This window comes from Salmo trutta, chromosome 13 (assembly GCF_901001165.1).
Source record: "Salmo trutta chromosome 13, fSalTru1.1, whole genome shotgun sequence".
In the NCBI taxonomy this organism is placed as follows: Eukaryota; Metazoa; Chordata; class Actinopteri; order Salmoniformes; family Salmonidae; genus Salmo; species Salmo trutta.
In genome coordinates this window covers 35,269,241-35,286,008 of record NC_042969.1, presented here as the reverse complement: position 1 = coordinate 35,286,008, position 16,768 = coordinate 35,269,241, and the positions used below count along the sequence as shown (strand labels likewise).

The 16,768-nt window shown below is 41.5% G+C and overlaps 1 protein-coding gene across 1 annotated transcript in view; it reads right to left on the bottom strand.

Annotated features, from left to right (window-relative positions):
• Positions 1-16,768, bottom strand: part of LOC115205717 (protocadherin Fat 2) — an 81,434-nt gene that overhangs the window by 34,811 nt on the left and 29,855 nt on the right. Inside the window, exons 12-16 of the mRNA XM_029771983.1 lie at positions 13,196-16,679; positions 12,632-13,016; positions 12,035-12,231; positions 11,681-11,834; positions 8,630-8,863 (exon numbers count right to left, since the gene is read on the bottom strand). Of these exons, the coding sequence (XP_029627843.1) occupies positions 8,630-8,863; positions 11,681-11,834; positions 12,035-12,231; positions 12,632-13,016; positions 13,196-16,679 (4,454 nt within the window). The remainder of the gene's footprint in view (positions 1-8,629; positions 8,864-11,680; positions 11,835-12,034; positions 12,232-12,631; positions 13,017-13,195; positions 16,680-16,768) is intronic.

The window sequence follows — 16,768 nt, the reverse complement described above, 5'->3', positions numbered from 1 at the left end:
AACACAGCCATAATAAACATCTATAATAAACATCCATAATAAACATCCATAATAAACATCCATAATAAACAGCCATAATAAACATCCATAATAAACATCTATAATAACACAGCCAAACAGCCATAATAAACAGCCATAATAAACATCCATAATAAACATCTATAATAAACATCCATAATAAACAGCCATAATAAACATCTATAATAACACAGCCAAACATCCATAATAAACAGCCATAATAAACATCCATAATAAACATCCATAATAAACAGCCATAATAAACAGCCAAACATCCATAATAAACAGCCATAATAAACATCCATAATAAACAGCCATAATAAACAGCCATAATAAACAGCCATAATAAACAGCCATAATAAACGTCCATAATAAACAGCATTAATAAACATCCATAATAAACATCCATAATAAACAGCAAAACAGCCATAATAAACAACCATAATAAACATGCATAATAAACATCCATAATAACAGCCATAATAAACATCCATAATAAACAGCCATAATAAACAGCCATAATAAACATCCATAATAAACAGCCATAATAAACAGCCATAATAAATATCCATAATAAACAGCCATAATAAACATCCATAATAAACCACCATAATAAACATCCATAATAAACATCCATAATAAACATCCATAATAACATCCATAATAAACATCCATAATAAACCACCATAATAAACAGCCATAATAAACAGCCATAATAAACAGCCACAATAAACAGCCATAATAAACATCCATAATAAACAGCCATAATAAACAGCCAAACAGCCATAATAAACATCACAATAAACATCACAATAAACAGGCAAACATCCATAATAAACAGCCATAATAAACATCCATAATAAACAGCCATAATAAACAGCCATAATAAACCACCATAATAAACATCCATAATAAACAGCCATAATAAACAGCCATAATAAACAGCCATAATAAACATCCATAATAAACATCCATAATAAACATCTATAATAAACAGCCAAACAGCCATAATAAACATCCATAATAAACATCACAATAAACATCACAATAAACATCACAATAAACAGGCAAACATCCATAATAAACAGCCATAATAAACATCCACAATAAACAGCCATAATAAACAGCCATAATAAACCACCATTATAAACAGCCATAATAAACATCCATAATAAACATCCATAATAAACAGCCATAATAAACCACCATAATAAACATCCATAATAAACGTCCATAATAAACCACCATAATAAACAGCCATAATAAACATCCATAATGAACATCCATAATAAACAGCCATAATAAACATCCATAATAAACAGCCATAATAAACAGCCATAATAAATATCCATAATAAACCACCATAATAAACATCCATAATAAACATCCATAATAAACAGCCATAATAAACAGCCATAATAAACAGCCATAATAAATATCCATAATAAACAGCCATAATAAATATCCATAATAAACATCCATAATAAACAGCCATAATAAACAGCCATAATAAATATCCATAATAAACCACCATAATAAACATCCAAAATAAACATCCATAATAAACAGCCATAATAAACAGCCATAATAAACAGCCATAATAAATATCCATAATAAACAGCCATAATAAATATCCATAATAAACATCCATAATTAACAGCCATAATAAACAGCCATAATAAACCACCATAATAAACATCCATAATAAACATCCATAATAAACATCCAAACAGCCATAATAAACATCCATAATAAACATCCATAATAAACAGCCATAATAAACAGCCATAATAAACATCCATAATAACATCCATAATAAACAGCCATAATAAACATCCATAATAAACAGCCAAACAGCCATAATAAACATCCATAATAAACATTCATAATAAACAGCCATAATAAACAGCCAAACAGCCATAATAAACATCCATAATAAACATCCATAATAACATCCATAATAAACAGCCATAACAAACATCCATAATAAACAGCCATAATAAACAGCCATAATAAACATCCATAATAAACATCTATAATAACACAGCCATAATAAACAGCCATAATAAACAGGGTAATACATGATTAGGTATGTGTTTCTACACACCTACAGGAGTGGCCCTGTTTCTCAGGATAATACATGATTAGGTATGTGTTTGAAGGTTAACAATGAGGTAAGGCATGGGGGAAGTTTATGCAAGAGGGCTTTATAGACAAAATGAGAGCAATGTATCGATCTAGGAGACTTCAAAGAGGGCCAGCCTACCTTCTGATACAGAATGCATGCATGTGTCCTGAACCTGCTGCCCGTAATAAAACATAGTGCACTATGATAAACTGCATCCAATGATTTCACTGCATTGGCAGCTGTATTCATATAGATGGTGTCGCCATATTCTAAAGCAATCAGGAATGTTGACTGAATGATTTGTTTTCTGCTATTCAACAAAAGACTGGACCTGTTCTTATAGAATAAGTCTATTTGAATTCTTAATTTCTTAACCAACTCATCAACATGATTTTTGAAAAATAGTTTTTCGTCAATTCAGATGCCCAGATATTTATAAGCGGGGACACGAACAATGCATAAAATAGTGATGCGTTTGTTGACTCATAACCCGCAGTCCCGGTGGTTATATCCACAGGGCAGGCAGATTGAAGGTCATGAAATATTTTGTGGATGAAGGGCGGGTGGGTGGTGGTCAGGAAGTATATAGGAGAAATGTCTCTATGTTATGACCTGGGGGATAGGGAAATAGTCTCTGTTATGACCTGGGGGATAAGAGAATAGTCTATGTTATGACCTGGGGAATAGGGGAATAGTCTATGTTATGACCTGGGGGATAAGAGAATAGTCTATGTTATGACCTGGGGAATAGGGGAATAGTCTCTGTTATGACCTGGGGAATAGGGGAATAGTCTCTGTTATGACCTGGGGGATAGGGGAATAGTCTATGTTATGACCTGGGGAATAGGGGAATAGTCTATGTTATGACCTGGGGGATAAGAGAATAGTCTATGTTATGACCTGGGGGATAAGAGAATAGTCTATGTTATGACCTGGGGAATAGGGGAATAGTCTCTGTTATGACCTGGGGGATAGGGGAATAGTCTCTGTTATGACCTGGGGAATAGGGGAATAGTCTATGTTATGACCTGGGGGATAAGAGAATAGTCTATGTTATGACCTGGGGGATAGGGGAATAGTCTCTGTTATGACCTGGGGAATAGGGGAAAAGTCTATGTTATGACCTGGGGGATAAGTGAATAGTCTATGTTATGACCTGGGGAATAGGGGAATAGTCTCTGTTATGACCTGGGGAATAGGGGAATAGTCTCTGTTATGACCTGGGGGATAAGAGAATAGTCTATGTTATGACCTGGGGGATAGGGGAATAGTCTCTGTTATGACCTGGGGGATAGGAGAATAGTCTATGTTATGACCTGGGGGATAGGGGAATAGTCTCTGTTATGAGCTGGGGAATAGGGAAATAGTCTCTGTTATGACCTGGGGAATAGGGGAATAGTCTATGTTATGACCTGGGGGATAAGAGAATAGTCTCTGTTATGACCTGGGGGATAGAGGAATAGTCTATGTTATGACCTGGGGGATAAGAGAATAGTCTATGTTATGACCTGGGGAATAGGGGAATAGTCTCTGTTATGACCTGGGGGATAGGAGAATAGTCTATGTTATGACCTGGGGGATAGGGGAATAGTCTCTGTTATGACCTGGGGAATAGGGGAATAGTCTCTGTTATGACCTGGGGGATAGGATAATAGTCTATGTTATGACCTGGGGGATAAGAGAATAGTCTATGTTATGACCTGGGGAATAGGGGAATAGTCTCTGTTATGACCTGGGGAATAGGGGAATAGTCTATGTTATGACCTGGGGAATAGGAGAATAGTCTCTGTTATGACCTGGGGAATAGGGGAATAGTCTATGTTATGACCTGGGGAATAGGGGAATAGTCTATGTTATGACCTGGGGGATAAGAGAATAGTCTATGTAATGACCTGGGGAATAGGGGAATAGTCTCTGTTATGACCTGGGGAATAGGGGAATAGTCTCTGTTATGACGTGGGGAATAGGAGAATAGTCTCTGTTATGACCTGGGGAATAGGGGAATAGTCTCTGTTATGACCTGGGGGATAAGAGAATAGTCTATGTTATGACCTGGGGGATAAGAGAATAGTCTATGTTATGACCTGGGGGGATAAGAGAATAGTCTATGTTATGACCTGGGGAATAGGGGAATAGTCTCTGTTATGACCTGGGGGATAGGAGAATAGTCTATGTTATGACCTGGGGGATAGGAGAATAGTCTATGTTATGACCTGGGGAATAGGGGAATAGTCTATGTTATGACCTGGGGAATAGGGGAATAGTCTATGTTATGACCTGGGGGATAGGAGAATAGTCTCTGTTATGACCTGGGGGATAAGAGAATAGTCTATGTTATGACCTGGGGGATAAGAGAATAGTCTATGTTATGACCTGGGGGATAGGAGAATAGTCTCTGTTATGACCTGGGGGATAAGATAATAGTCTATGTTATGACCTGGGGGATAAGATAATAGTCTATGTTATGACCTGGGGGATAAGAGAATAGTCTTTGTTATGACCTGGGGGATAAGAGAATAGTCTATGTTATGACCTGAGGAATAGGGGAATGGTCTCTGTTATGACCTGGGGGATAGGAGAATAGTCTATGTTATGACCTGGGGGATAGGAGAATAGTCTATGTTATGACCTGGGGGATAAGAGAATAGTCTATGTTATGACCTGGGGAATAGGGGAATAGTCTATGTTATGACCTGGGGGATAGGAGAATAGTCTATGTTATGACCTGGGGGATAAGAGAATAGTCTATGTTATGACCTGGGGGATAAGGAATAGTCTCTGTTATGACCTGGGGAATAGGAGAATAGTCTATGTTATGACCTGGGGAATAGGGGAATAGTCTCTGTTATGACCTGGGGAATAGGGGAATAGTCTCTGTTATGACCTGGGGGATAAGAGAATAGTCTATGTTATGACCTGGGGAATAGGGGAATAGTCTCTGTTATGACCTGGGGAATAGGGGAATAGTCTATGTTATGACCTGGGTGATAGGAGAATAGTCTCTGTTATGACCTGGGGGATAGGGGAATAGTCTCTGTTATGACCTGGGGAATAGGGGATTAGTCTCTGTTATGACCTGGGGGATAGGAGAATAGTCTATGTTATGACCTGGGGGATAGGAGAATAGTCTATGTTATGACCTGGGGGATAGAGGAATAGTCTCTGTTATGACCTGGGGGATAGAGGAATAGTCTCTGTTATGACCTGGGTGATAGGAGAATAGTCTATGTTATGACCTGGGGGATAGGGGAATAGTCTATGTTATGACCTGGGGGATAGGGGAATAGTCTCTGTTATGACCTGGGGGATAGGGGAATAGTCTATGTTATGACCATTCGCAGAGTACGACCCTGCCTCACACAGGAAGCGGCGCAGGTCCTAATCCAGGCACTTGTCATCTCCCGTCTGAATTACTGCAACTCGCTGTTGGCTGGGCTCCCTGCCTGTGCCATTAAACCACTACAACTCATCCAGAACGCCGCAGCCCGTCTGGTGTTCAACCTTCCCAAGTTCTCTCACGTCACCCCGCTCCTCCGCTCTCTCCACTGGCTTCCAGTTGAAGCTCGCATCCGCTACAAGACCATGGTGCTTGCCTACGGAGCTGTGAGGGGAACGGCACCTCCGTACTTTCAGGCTCAGATCAAGCCCTACACCCAAACAAGGGCACTGCGTTCATCCACCTCTGGCCTGCTCGCCTCCCTACCTCTGCGGAAGCACAGTTCCCGCTCAGCCCAGTCAAAACTGTTCGATGCACTGGTACCCCAATGGTGGAACAAGCTCCCTCACGACGCCAGGACAGCGGAGTCAATCACCACCTTCCGGAGACACCTGAAACCCCACCTCTTTAAGGAATACCTAGGATAGGATAAAGTAATCCTTCTAACTCCCCCCCCCTTAAAAGATTCAGAAGCACTATTGTAAAGTGGTTTTTCCACTGGATATCATAAGGTGAATGCACCAATTTGTAAGTCGCTCTGGATAAGAGTGTCTGCTAAATGACTTAAATGTAAATGTAAATGACCTGGGGGATAGGAAAATAGTCTCTGTTATGACCTGGGGGATAGGAGAATAGTCTCTGTTATGACCTGGGGGATAGGAGAATAGTCTCTGTTATGACCTGGGGAATAGGGGAATAGTCTCTGTTATGACCTGGGGGATAGGAGAATAGTCTCTTATGACCTGGGGAATAGGGGAATAGTCTCTGTTATGACCTGGGGAATAGGGGAATAGTCTCTGTTATGACCTGGGGAATAGGGGAATAGTCTATGTTATGACCTGGGGGATAAGGGAAAAGTCTATGTTATGACCTGGGGGATAAGAGAATAGTTTATGTTATGACCTGGGGAATAGGGGAATAGTCTATGTTATGACCTGGGGGATAGAGGAATAGTCTCTGTTATGACCTGGGTGATAGGAGAATAGTCTATGTTATGACCTGGGGGATAAGGGAATAGTCTATGTTATGACCTGGGGGATAGGGGAATAGTCTCTGTTATGACCTGGGGGATAGGGGAATAGTCTATGTTATGACCTGGGGATAGAGGAATAGTCTCTGTTATGACCTGGTGGGATAGAGGATTAGTCTATGTTATGACCTGGGGGATAGGGGAATAGTCTCTGTTATGACCTAGGGGATAGAGGAATAGTCTCTATGTTATGACCTGGGGATAGAGGAATAGTCTCTGTTATGACCTGGGGGATAGAGGAATAGTCTATGTTATGACCTGGGGGATAGGGGAATAGTCTATGTTATGACCTGGGGAATAGGGGAATAGTCTATGTTATGACCTGGGGAATAGGGGAATAGTCTCTGTTATGACCTGGGGAATAGGGGAATAGTCTCTTTTATGACCTGGGGAATAGGGGAATAGTCTATGTTATGACCTGGGGAATAGGGGAATAGTCTATGTTATGACCTGGGGGATAGGGGAATAGTCTCTGTTATGACCTGGGGAATAGGGGAATAGTCTATGTTATGACCTGGGGAATAGGGGAATAGTCTCTGTTATGACCTGGGGAAAAGGGGAATAGTCTCTGTTATGACCTGGGGAATAGGGGAATAGTCTCTGTTATGACCTGGGGAATAGGGGAATAGTCTCTGTTATGACCTGGGGAATAGGAGAATAGTCTCTGTTATGACCTGGGGAATAGGGGAATAGTCTCTGTTATGACCTGGGGAATAGGAGAATAGTCTATGTTATGACCTGGGGGATAGGAGAATAGTCTCTATGTTATGACCTGTGGAATAGGGGAATAGTCTCTGTTATGACCTGGGGAATAGGGGAATAGTCTATGTTATGACCTGGGGGATAAGGGAATAGTCTCTGTTATGACCTGGGGAATAGGGGAATAGTCTATGTTATGACCTGGGGGATAAGGGAATAGTCTCTGTTATGACCTGGGGAATAGGAGAATAGTCTATGTTATGACCTGGGGGATAGAGGAATAGTCTATGTTTTGACCTGGGGGATAGAGGAATAGTCTCTGTTATGACCTGGGGGATAGGAGAATAGTCTATATTATGACCTGGGGGATAGGAGAATAGTCTATGTTATGACCTGGGGAATAGGGGAATAGTCTATGTTATGACCTGGGGGATAGGAGAATAGTCTATGTTATGACCTGGGGATAGGAGAATAGTCTCTATGTTATGACCTGTGGAATAGGGGAATAGTCTATGTTATGACCTGGGGGATAGAGGAATAGTCTCTGTTATGACCTGGGGGATAGGAGAATAGTCTATGTTATGACCTGGGGGATAGGAGAATAGTCTATGTTATGACCTGGGGGATAGAGGAATAGTCACTATGTTATGACCTGGGGAATAGGAGAGTAGTCTCTGTTATGACCTGGGGGATAGGGGAATAGTCTCTGTTATGACCTGGGGGATAGGATAATAGTCTCCATGTTCTGACCTGGGGAATAGTCTCTGTTATGACCTGGGGGATAGGGGAATAGTCTCTGTTATGACCTGGGGGATAGGGGAATAGTCTATGTTATGACCTGGGGGATAAGAGAATAGTCTCTGTTATGACCTGGGGGATAGGGGAATAGTCTATGTTATGACCTGGGGGATAAGAGAATAGTCTATGTTATGACCTGGGGGATAGGATAATAGTCTATGTTATGACCTGGGGAGTAGGAGAATAGTCTCTGTTATGACCTGCGGGATAGGAGAATAGTCTCTATGTTATGACCTGGGGAGTAGGAGAATAGTCTATGTTATGACCTTGGTAAGTATATTGGTGTAGAGCCTCTGCTACATAAAGGGGAGATTTAGATTTGACCATAGAAATAGAATTACTAGTTCAGACAAAGCCCCTCAAACCATACCTCAGAACGTCAATGTCCATTCTAGTCATTCTAATTCTATACATTTTGGCCCATAGAAATAGAATAACTAGATCAACAAATCCCCTTTCAGACTATCCCTCAGAATGGGAATGTCTACTCTATTCATTCTATCTCAATAATATGACTTACCAGTGTCAGGGTCTTTGGCGTAGATGACAGCGATGGGTGTCCTGACGGTGGTGTTGTCGAACACAGTGACTTCATAGTGGTTGTTGGAGAACTTGGGAGGATTGTCATTCATATCCTGGATCATGAGTAAGATGTCTGCCTGGCAGGAGCGACCTCCACCGTCCGTGACTTTAACTACCAGATCATACTCCCTCACCTTCTCCCGGTCCAACTGGGCCAGAGTGAACAATTCCCCTGTCACAAATAAAAATAACTAATAATTAGATCAACATATAGATGGACTTAACTTCTTACTTCTATCTCCTAGTGGAGCAGAGGACATACAGTGCATGTAGATGGATAGATATAGTCTATGTATAGATGAAAACTGTCTGACTGACTGACTGAAAAACACACTGAGATGTATATCAAAATGGTGGGAAAAACAATGAGATGTATATTAAAATGGTGGGAAAAACACTGAGATGTATATTAAAATGGTGGGGAAAACAATGAGATGTATATTAAAATGGTGGGAAAAACACTGAGATGTATATTAAAATGGTGGGGAAAAACAATGAGATGTATATTAAAATGGTGGGAAAAACACTGAGATGTATATTAAAACGGTGGGGAAAAACACTGAGATGTATATTAAAACGGTGGGGAAAAACACTGAGATGTATATTAAAACGGTGGGGAAAAACACTGAGATGTATATTAAACTGGTGGGAAAAAACAATGAGATGTATATTATAATGGTGGGGAAAAACACTGAGATGTATATTAAACTGGTGGGAAAAAACAATGAGATGTGTATTATAATGGTGGGAAAAAACACTGAGATGTATATTAAACTGGTGGGAAAAAACACTGAGATGTATATTAAAATGGTGGGAAAAAACACTGAGATGTATATTAAAATGGTGGGGAAAAACAATGAGATGTATATTAAAATTGTGGGAAAAACAATGAGATGTATATTAAAATTGTGGGAAAAACAATGAGATGTATATTAAAATTGTGGGAAAAACACTGAGATGTATATTAAAATGGTGGGGGGAAAAACCGTACCAGTCAAAGTTTTGTCACACCTACTCATTTTTTGCTATTTTCTACATTGTACAATAATAGTGAAGACATCAAAACTATGAAATAACACATATGGAATCATGTAGTAACCAAAAAAGTGTTAAACAAATCAAAATATATTTTAGATTTTAGATTCTTCAAAGTAACCACCCTTTGCCTTGAAGACAGCTTTGCACACTCTTGGTATTCTCTAAACCAGCTTCATGAGGAATGCTTTTACAACAGTCTTGAAGGAGTTCCCACATATGCTGAGCACTTGTTGGTTTCTTTCACTCTGCGGTCCAACTCATCCCAAACCATCTCAATTGGGTTGAGGTTGGGTGATTGTGGAGGCCAGGTCATCTGATAAAGCACTCCATCACTCCTTCTTGGTAAAATAGCCCTTACACAGCCTGGAGGTGTGTTGGGTAATTGTCCTGTTAAAAAACAAATTATAGTCCCACTAAGCGCAAACCAGATGGGATGGCGTATTGCTGCAGAATGCTGTGGTAGCCATGCTGGTTAAGTGTGCCTTGAATTCTAAATAAATCACAGTGTCACCAGCAAAGCACCCCCACACCATCACACCTCCTCCTCCATGCTTCATGGTGGGAACCACACATGTGGAGAACATCCGTTCACCTATTCTGCGTCTCAGAAAGACACGGCGGTTGAAACCAAAAATCTCAAATTTGGACTCATCAGACCAAACGACAGATTTCCACCGGTCTAATGCTCATTGCTTGTGTTTCTTGGCCCAAGCAAGTCTCTTCTTCTTATTGTTGTCCTTTAGTGGTGGTTTCTTTGCAGCAATTCGACCATGAAGGCCTGATTCACACAGTCTCCTCTGAACAGTTGATGATGAGATGTGTCTGTTACTTGAACTCTGTGAAGCATTTATTTTGGCTGCCATCTGAGATGCAGTTAACTCTAATGAACTTATCATCTGCAGCAGAGGTAACTCTGGGTCTTCCTTTCCTGTGGTGGTCCTCATGAGAGCCAATTTCATCATAGGGCTTGATGGTTTTTGCGACTGCTTTCAAAGTCCTTGAATTTCTATCTTCTGTATACCACCCCTACCTTGTCACAACACAGATAATTGGCACAAATGCATTTAGAAGGAAAGAAATTCCACAAATAAACGTTTAACAAGGCACACCTGTTAATTGAAATGTATTCCAGGTGACTAGCTCATGAAGTTGGTTGAGAAAATGACAAGATTGTGTAAAGCTGTCATCAAGTCAAAGGCTGTCTACATTGAACAATCTCAAACATAAAATATATTTAGATTTGTTTAACACTTTTTTGGTTACTACATGATTCCATATGTGTTATTTCATAGTTTTGATGTCTTCACTATTATTCTACAATGTAGAAAATAGCTAAAAATTAAGAAAAACCCTGCAATGAGTAGGTGTGCCCAAACTTTTGACTGGTACTGTATATCAAAATGGTGGGGAAAAACACTTAAATGTACTGTACAATATTTCAAAATTATGGGAAAAAAGGGCCAAACAGTAGGCCTATGCATTCTTTAAAAATAGCATCACAGTTTACAAAATATTTACTGAAATCTATCAAAAAGGAAACCATGAGAAGTACAAATAAATCACTAAATATTTACATTTCTGGTAGTCATTCATTGAGCTACTAGCGCCAAACCATTACCTTGGGTTGAAGGCCATGTCAAAGCTTCTCCTAGCATATATGTATTGTGATAGGACAAATTATTGAGATTATGAGCTCTGATTGGCTTACAATAATGAAGCTAGGCTAGCGCTATGACAAACAGGAAGTATGTTTGATGAGAAGCCAAAGCACCAAACATGGAAAAAAACACCAACCATTTATGGTGGTCTGACAGTGCACCATCTTGTCTTCTTGAAGACCTCGGTTTATGTATTTTGTAAGAATGGAGATGCTATCTTTCAAACCAAACAAATAATGGATTTCACTTAGGACCTCTATTTGTTTAGACCCCAAATAAAAGTAGTCTCTAACCTGTCTTTTGATCAAGATGGAACTTGTCTGCGTTGGGGCCGTGGAGGGTGTAGGACACTTGTCCGTTGGTGCCGATGTCTGGATCCGATGCTGAAACCTTCAGTATGAACATGCTTGACGGGGAATTCTCCATGACAACCTCTGTGTACAGCAACTGGACAGAAACATTGATAGTTAGCTACGTCTTAGGTCAAATTGCAGTTGTTGATATTTTATTCATGCTTAGGTAGGCTACTGCTCATGAATGTGTTACGTATGTATGAACTGTTATAAAGTCCTTATGTAGGTACAACATGTTACCGCTATCTACAGGAATCTAAGTATATACTGTAGTGTCATGGCGAACTGACATACCTGCTCACACAGAGGACTGTTATCGTTGATGTCTAGAACATGGATCTCTACAGTGGCAGGGGCTTCGAATCTCCCGTCAGTAACTCTTATTTTCAGGGAGTAGTTATCTTTAGCTTCACGGTCAAGAGACTCTTTGAGGACCAGCCCCCATTCCTCTCCCTCTTGCACAATGGAGAACTGGCCTAATGGATCTCCGTCTAAGGAAAAACATTTGAATGTAATACATGAATGTCAATGCTACCCGGAGGCCTATATGGGTTTGATCATCACCACCACATTTCTTCCTGTCAATGTAGTCACTTTTACACTTAGAATGAACCCTTATAGAAGATATATTGCTCTGTTATAATGATCCATTATATAATATATATTGTTCTGTTATAATAAGCTGTTATTATAGTAGATATATTGCTATCTTATAATAAGCCATGATTATAGTAGATATAATGCTCTGGAGAAATAATGTGCCCATCTGTTTCTTATTAAAATGTTGTCCATAATGCTGATAGACCTGAAAGAACTACCATTCAACTACTTCAAAAAAGTGTATGTGATCAATCATTCAATCAACCAAATTAATCAATCAACAAGACTCACCTGTGACGTAACACGTGATCTGCCTGTTCTCTTTAGTCACATCCATATCAATGGTCGTCAGGCTCATGATGACCTCCCCAGGCCTAGTGTTCTCCATGACAGACCCATGGTACACGTCCTCCTTGAACCGAGGAGGGTTGTCGTTCTCGTCAGTCACCGTCACCTCCACCAGAACTGAGGAAGAGAGCTTCACCTCCCCCCCGTGGTCAGTAGCCACCACTGTGAAGCTGTAGTGCTGTATCGTCTCACAGTCCGTCTCTCTCAGAGTAGTTATCCAACCGCTCTCACTATCAATGGAGAAGACATCGGTGATGTCATCAGGTTCGGCTTCCAAGGTGTAGGTCACCTGTCCATTAGTGTCCTGGTCAGGGTCGTTGGCAGTCACCTGGATGGATGGATGAATGAATGAATGGATGAATTCATTAATTAAAACTAAACTGTTGTTGCCCTAAAAGAGAATTTGATATGCACATCACGAACACAGAAATCGTAAAGAATTGCATACAACATTCAAGTACAAAAATATAAGATACATTTAAAAAATATATCTGAAAAAAAACACACCTGGATGACGGTGGTTCCTGGTGGCATGTTCTCAGCCAGGAAGGCCTTGTAAGGGTTGGCCTCGAACACCGGCACGTTGTCATTCACATCTTGGACCTGGATGCTGACCGACACCAGTGAGGCTACATCAGTCCCGTTGTGGTTGCCTTGAGCAATAACATCTATCTGATACCACTTGGTCTTCTCGTGGTCGATGCTCTTCTGGACGAGTAGAGTACCGCTCTCTTTATCCAGAGCAAACACTCTGTCTCTGTTACTCTCCACTGTGTTGCCATTGACCAGGCTGTAGATGACTGGCATGTCGGAGTCGGCCTTGATCGTCCCGATCTCTGTTCCCATGGAGATGTCCTCGGCTGCGGAGAAGGTGTACAGCGGCTCGGAGAACTTCGGAAGAGGGACCTCAGGTGGGACTACTTTCACCTGCACCGGAACCGTGGAATTGTAGAACGGTAATCCGCCATCCCGAGCCTTGACTTTGAAGTTGAATATCTTGTTCTCTTGACCTATCAGGCTCTCTTTGACGCTGACAATGCCAGTGAAGGGGTTGATCTCAATGATGTCCTCAGTCACTTCCTCTGCTTCGTCCACAGTGTAGGTGACGTCAGCATTTTTGCCGTCGTCTGCGTCGTACGCCATTATCTGAATCACGGGAGAGCCTTTGTTTACAGTAGACTGAATTGACACCTGATACTCTGAAGCTTTGAACTGAGGGGCATTATCATTCTCATCTGTCAGGATAATCTTCACAGTGCAGAATGCTACTTTCCCTCCGCCATCTTTAGCCATCACCTTGATGGCGATCACTCTTTGGGATGGGTTCTCTCGATCTAAAGGTTGAGATGTTATGATCTGTCCATTCTTGTCTATGGAGAATTTCTCATCTGCCAGTTTGTTGATGATGGTGTAGTCCACGCTGCCATAAGGTCCATCGTCAGGGTCTATAGCGGCCAGGCGAATCACACGTGTTCCAGCCTCAGCATTCTCAGCTAGTTCCGCCTCGTAGATGTTTTTGTTGAAATAGGGACTGTGTTTATTAGTGTTCATCATATCAATGTTCACAGGGGCTGTGTTCTGGAAAACTCCATCTGACACAGCCACGGTGAGGTTGTAGAATGGGTCCACATTTCTCTTGCAGACGTTAGAAAAGGAGATAATCCCGGAGGATTCATTGATGGCGAAGTATCGTTCCTCATTACCTGAGAGGATCTTATACTGTAGATTGTTCAAGTCTCTGGTGTCGGGGTCCGAAGCTTGGATTTTTATGACGATGTGGCCACATTTGGCCATTTCATCCAGTGTTGCCTGATAGTGGGTCTTGGAGAAGTTTGGAGGGTTATCGTTGACATCAGTTACGTTAACAATGACATAGGCTTCACTGCTCAACAGGTTTGTGCCATTATCTATGGCTTTGATCTTTAACTGGAAGTGTTTTGTCTTCTCATAGTCCAACACCTGTGTCGTAATAATTAGACCACTCTGGGGATCTATCTCAAAGAAGTCTGTTTCATTTTCCCCCGTCCCCAAAATATGGAAGGTTATGTCTTTATTTCTGCCTGAGTCTCTATCTGTGGCTAATATCTGTAATACAGACGTACCTATGGGTAATCCTTCGGGTATATCCACTGTGTCAGTCAGCTTGGAGAAGACTGGAGCGTTATCGTTAACATCTTCAACCTCTATTTCGACAGCGGCCTCTGAAAAGGAGCCTGTCACAGAGTCAGTGGCTCGGACCGTCAATAGATGCATTGTCTGGCTCTCATAGTCCAATGAATCAGTGACAGTCAACACTCCTGTTTTAAAATCTATGTGAAAGTTTGTCGAGGCATTCTCCTCTTCCAGATTGTAAATAAGCCGGTATCCCTCAGGGTTTCTTGCTTGTACATGCAATATGGTGGTGAAGGGAGATATGTTTTCAGGGACTTTTAGAGGATATAGCAAAGTCTGAAAAATGGGATTAGTGCGATTTCTCACCGTGATACTCAGTTCTGCTGAAGTGGTCAAACTTGGCGAGCCCTCGTCTGTGGCCAGGACAGTCAAGGTATATTTATTAGTAGCATCAAAGTCTATAGGCCGCTGAAGGGACACGTCACCAACATAAGGGTCTATCCTAAAGAGATCAAAATCCTCCTGCAACAAGTACATAATAGAGCCATTTTCTCCAAGATCACTGTCGGACGCCATCACTTGAAAGATTACATCTCCTAGGTCCGTGTCTTCAGAGATCATCATGGAGTGAGGCAGGTTCAAGAACCTTGGTGGATTGTCATTGATGTCAACTATGTAAACATTGACGTGGGTTATTGCCCTGCGAGGGGGACTCCTCATGTCTCTCACCTCCACCACTATGTCATAGACATCCTGCTCCTCTCTGTCGAAGGGGACGCTGGTGGTCTCAAGCACCCCTGATGTTGGGGCTATAGAAAACCGTCCCATTGGGTTCAATACAGAGTAAATTAGAGGCTCGTTCAAGTAGCTACCTGAAGCTCTCAAAACAACTAACATTTTGACCGCCATCGAGTTCTCCACAATGGTGCCTGCATACAATCCCTGCTCAAATTGAAGATGGCCGCTTGCTGTTATGTTAGTGACGTTTATCTTAACTGTAGCAAGGTCTTTGTACAGGCCGTCAGAGGCTTTGACCAGCAGCTGGTAAAATGATTTAAACTCTGAAACATTGTTTACAGAGATAGCACCAGTAAAAGGATGAATGAGAAAAGCGTTGTGAAGGTTGCCCTCTGTGATGCTGTACGAGACAACTGAATCTGCATCTTGTGCCGTGACCCGTACAACCTCCATCTCTCTGACAGGAGGGAAGATGATGGACGACTCGTACACCGGCCTAGAGAATTTGGGGGAACAGTCATTGAAATCCAGGACACGGATGGTGACTCTCGCTGGCTCTGCTGCGTACAGCGACGGTTCCCCTGAGTCCCGTACCTGAATGCTGAAGTGAAACTCAGGTGTTTCTTCAAAGTCCACCTCAGATATCACAGAGAGTGTACCCATGCTGGGATCTATCTTGAAGACTTTCATCGCTTCTGGTTCCAGGATTTGGAAGACTAGGAGAGAGTTAGAGTCCCTGTCAGCATCAGAGGCTCGTATCACTAGAGGTGTGTTGCTCTCCCCCATCACCATGCTGTTTATGTGAGCAGACTCACTAATCTGGCCATGGAATTTCTCCTGGAGGAACACCGGAGGGTTATCATTCTCATCTATCACATAGACGTAAACAACCGTATCTGACGAGGCTCCTGCCGAGGTGCTGGCACGCACTTTGAGTCTGTAAGAGAAACACTTCTCGAAGTTGAGGCTTGTTTGGACAGAGAGAACTCCGGAGTTTGCATTGATGTGGAAGGTTCCATTAGGGTCTCCATCTTTGATGCTGTAGTGGACTGCGGATGGGCTGGCTGCAGAGACAGCGATCACAGGAGTTCCCAGAGGACTGGCTTCACTGACTTCTGAGAAGAACTCATCAGAGGGGAACCTGGGAGAGAGAAGAGAGAACGTTTTTTATTAACAATTAGGAAAGCAGTATATAATATCAACAGTACCTGAAGTTGAATTATTTGATGC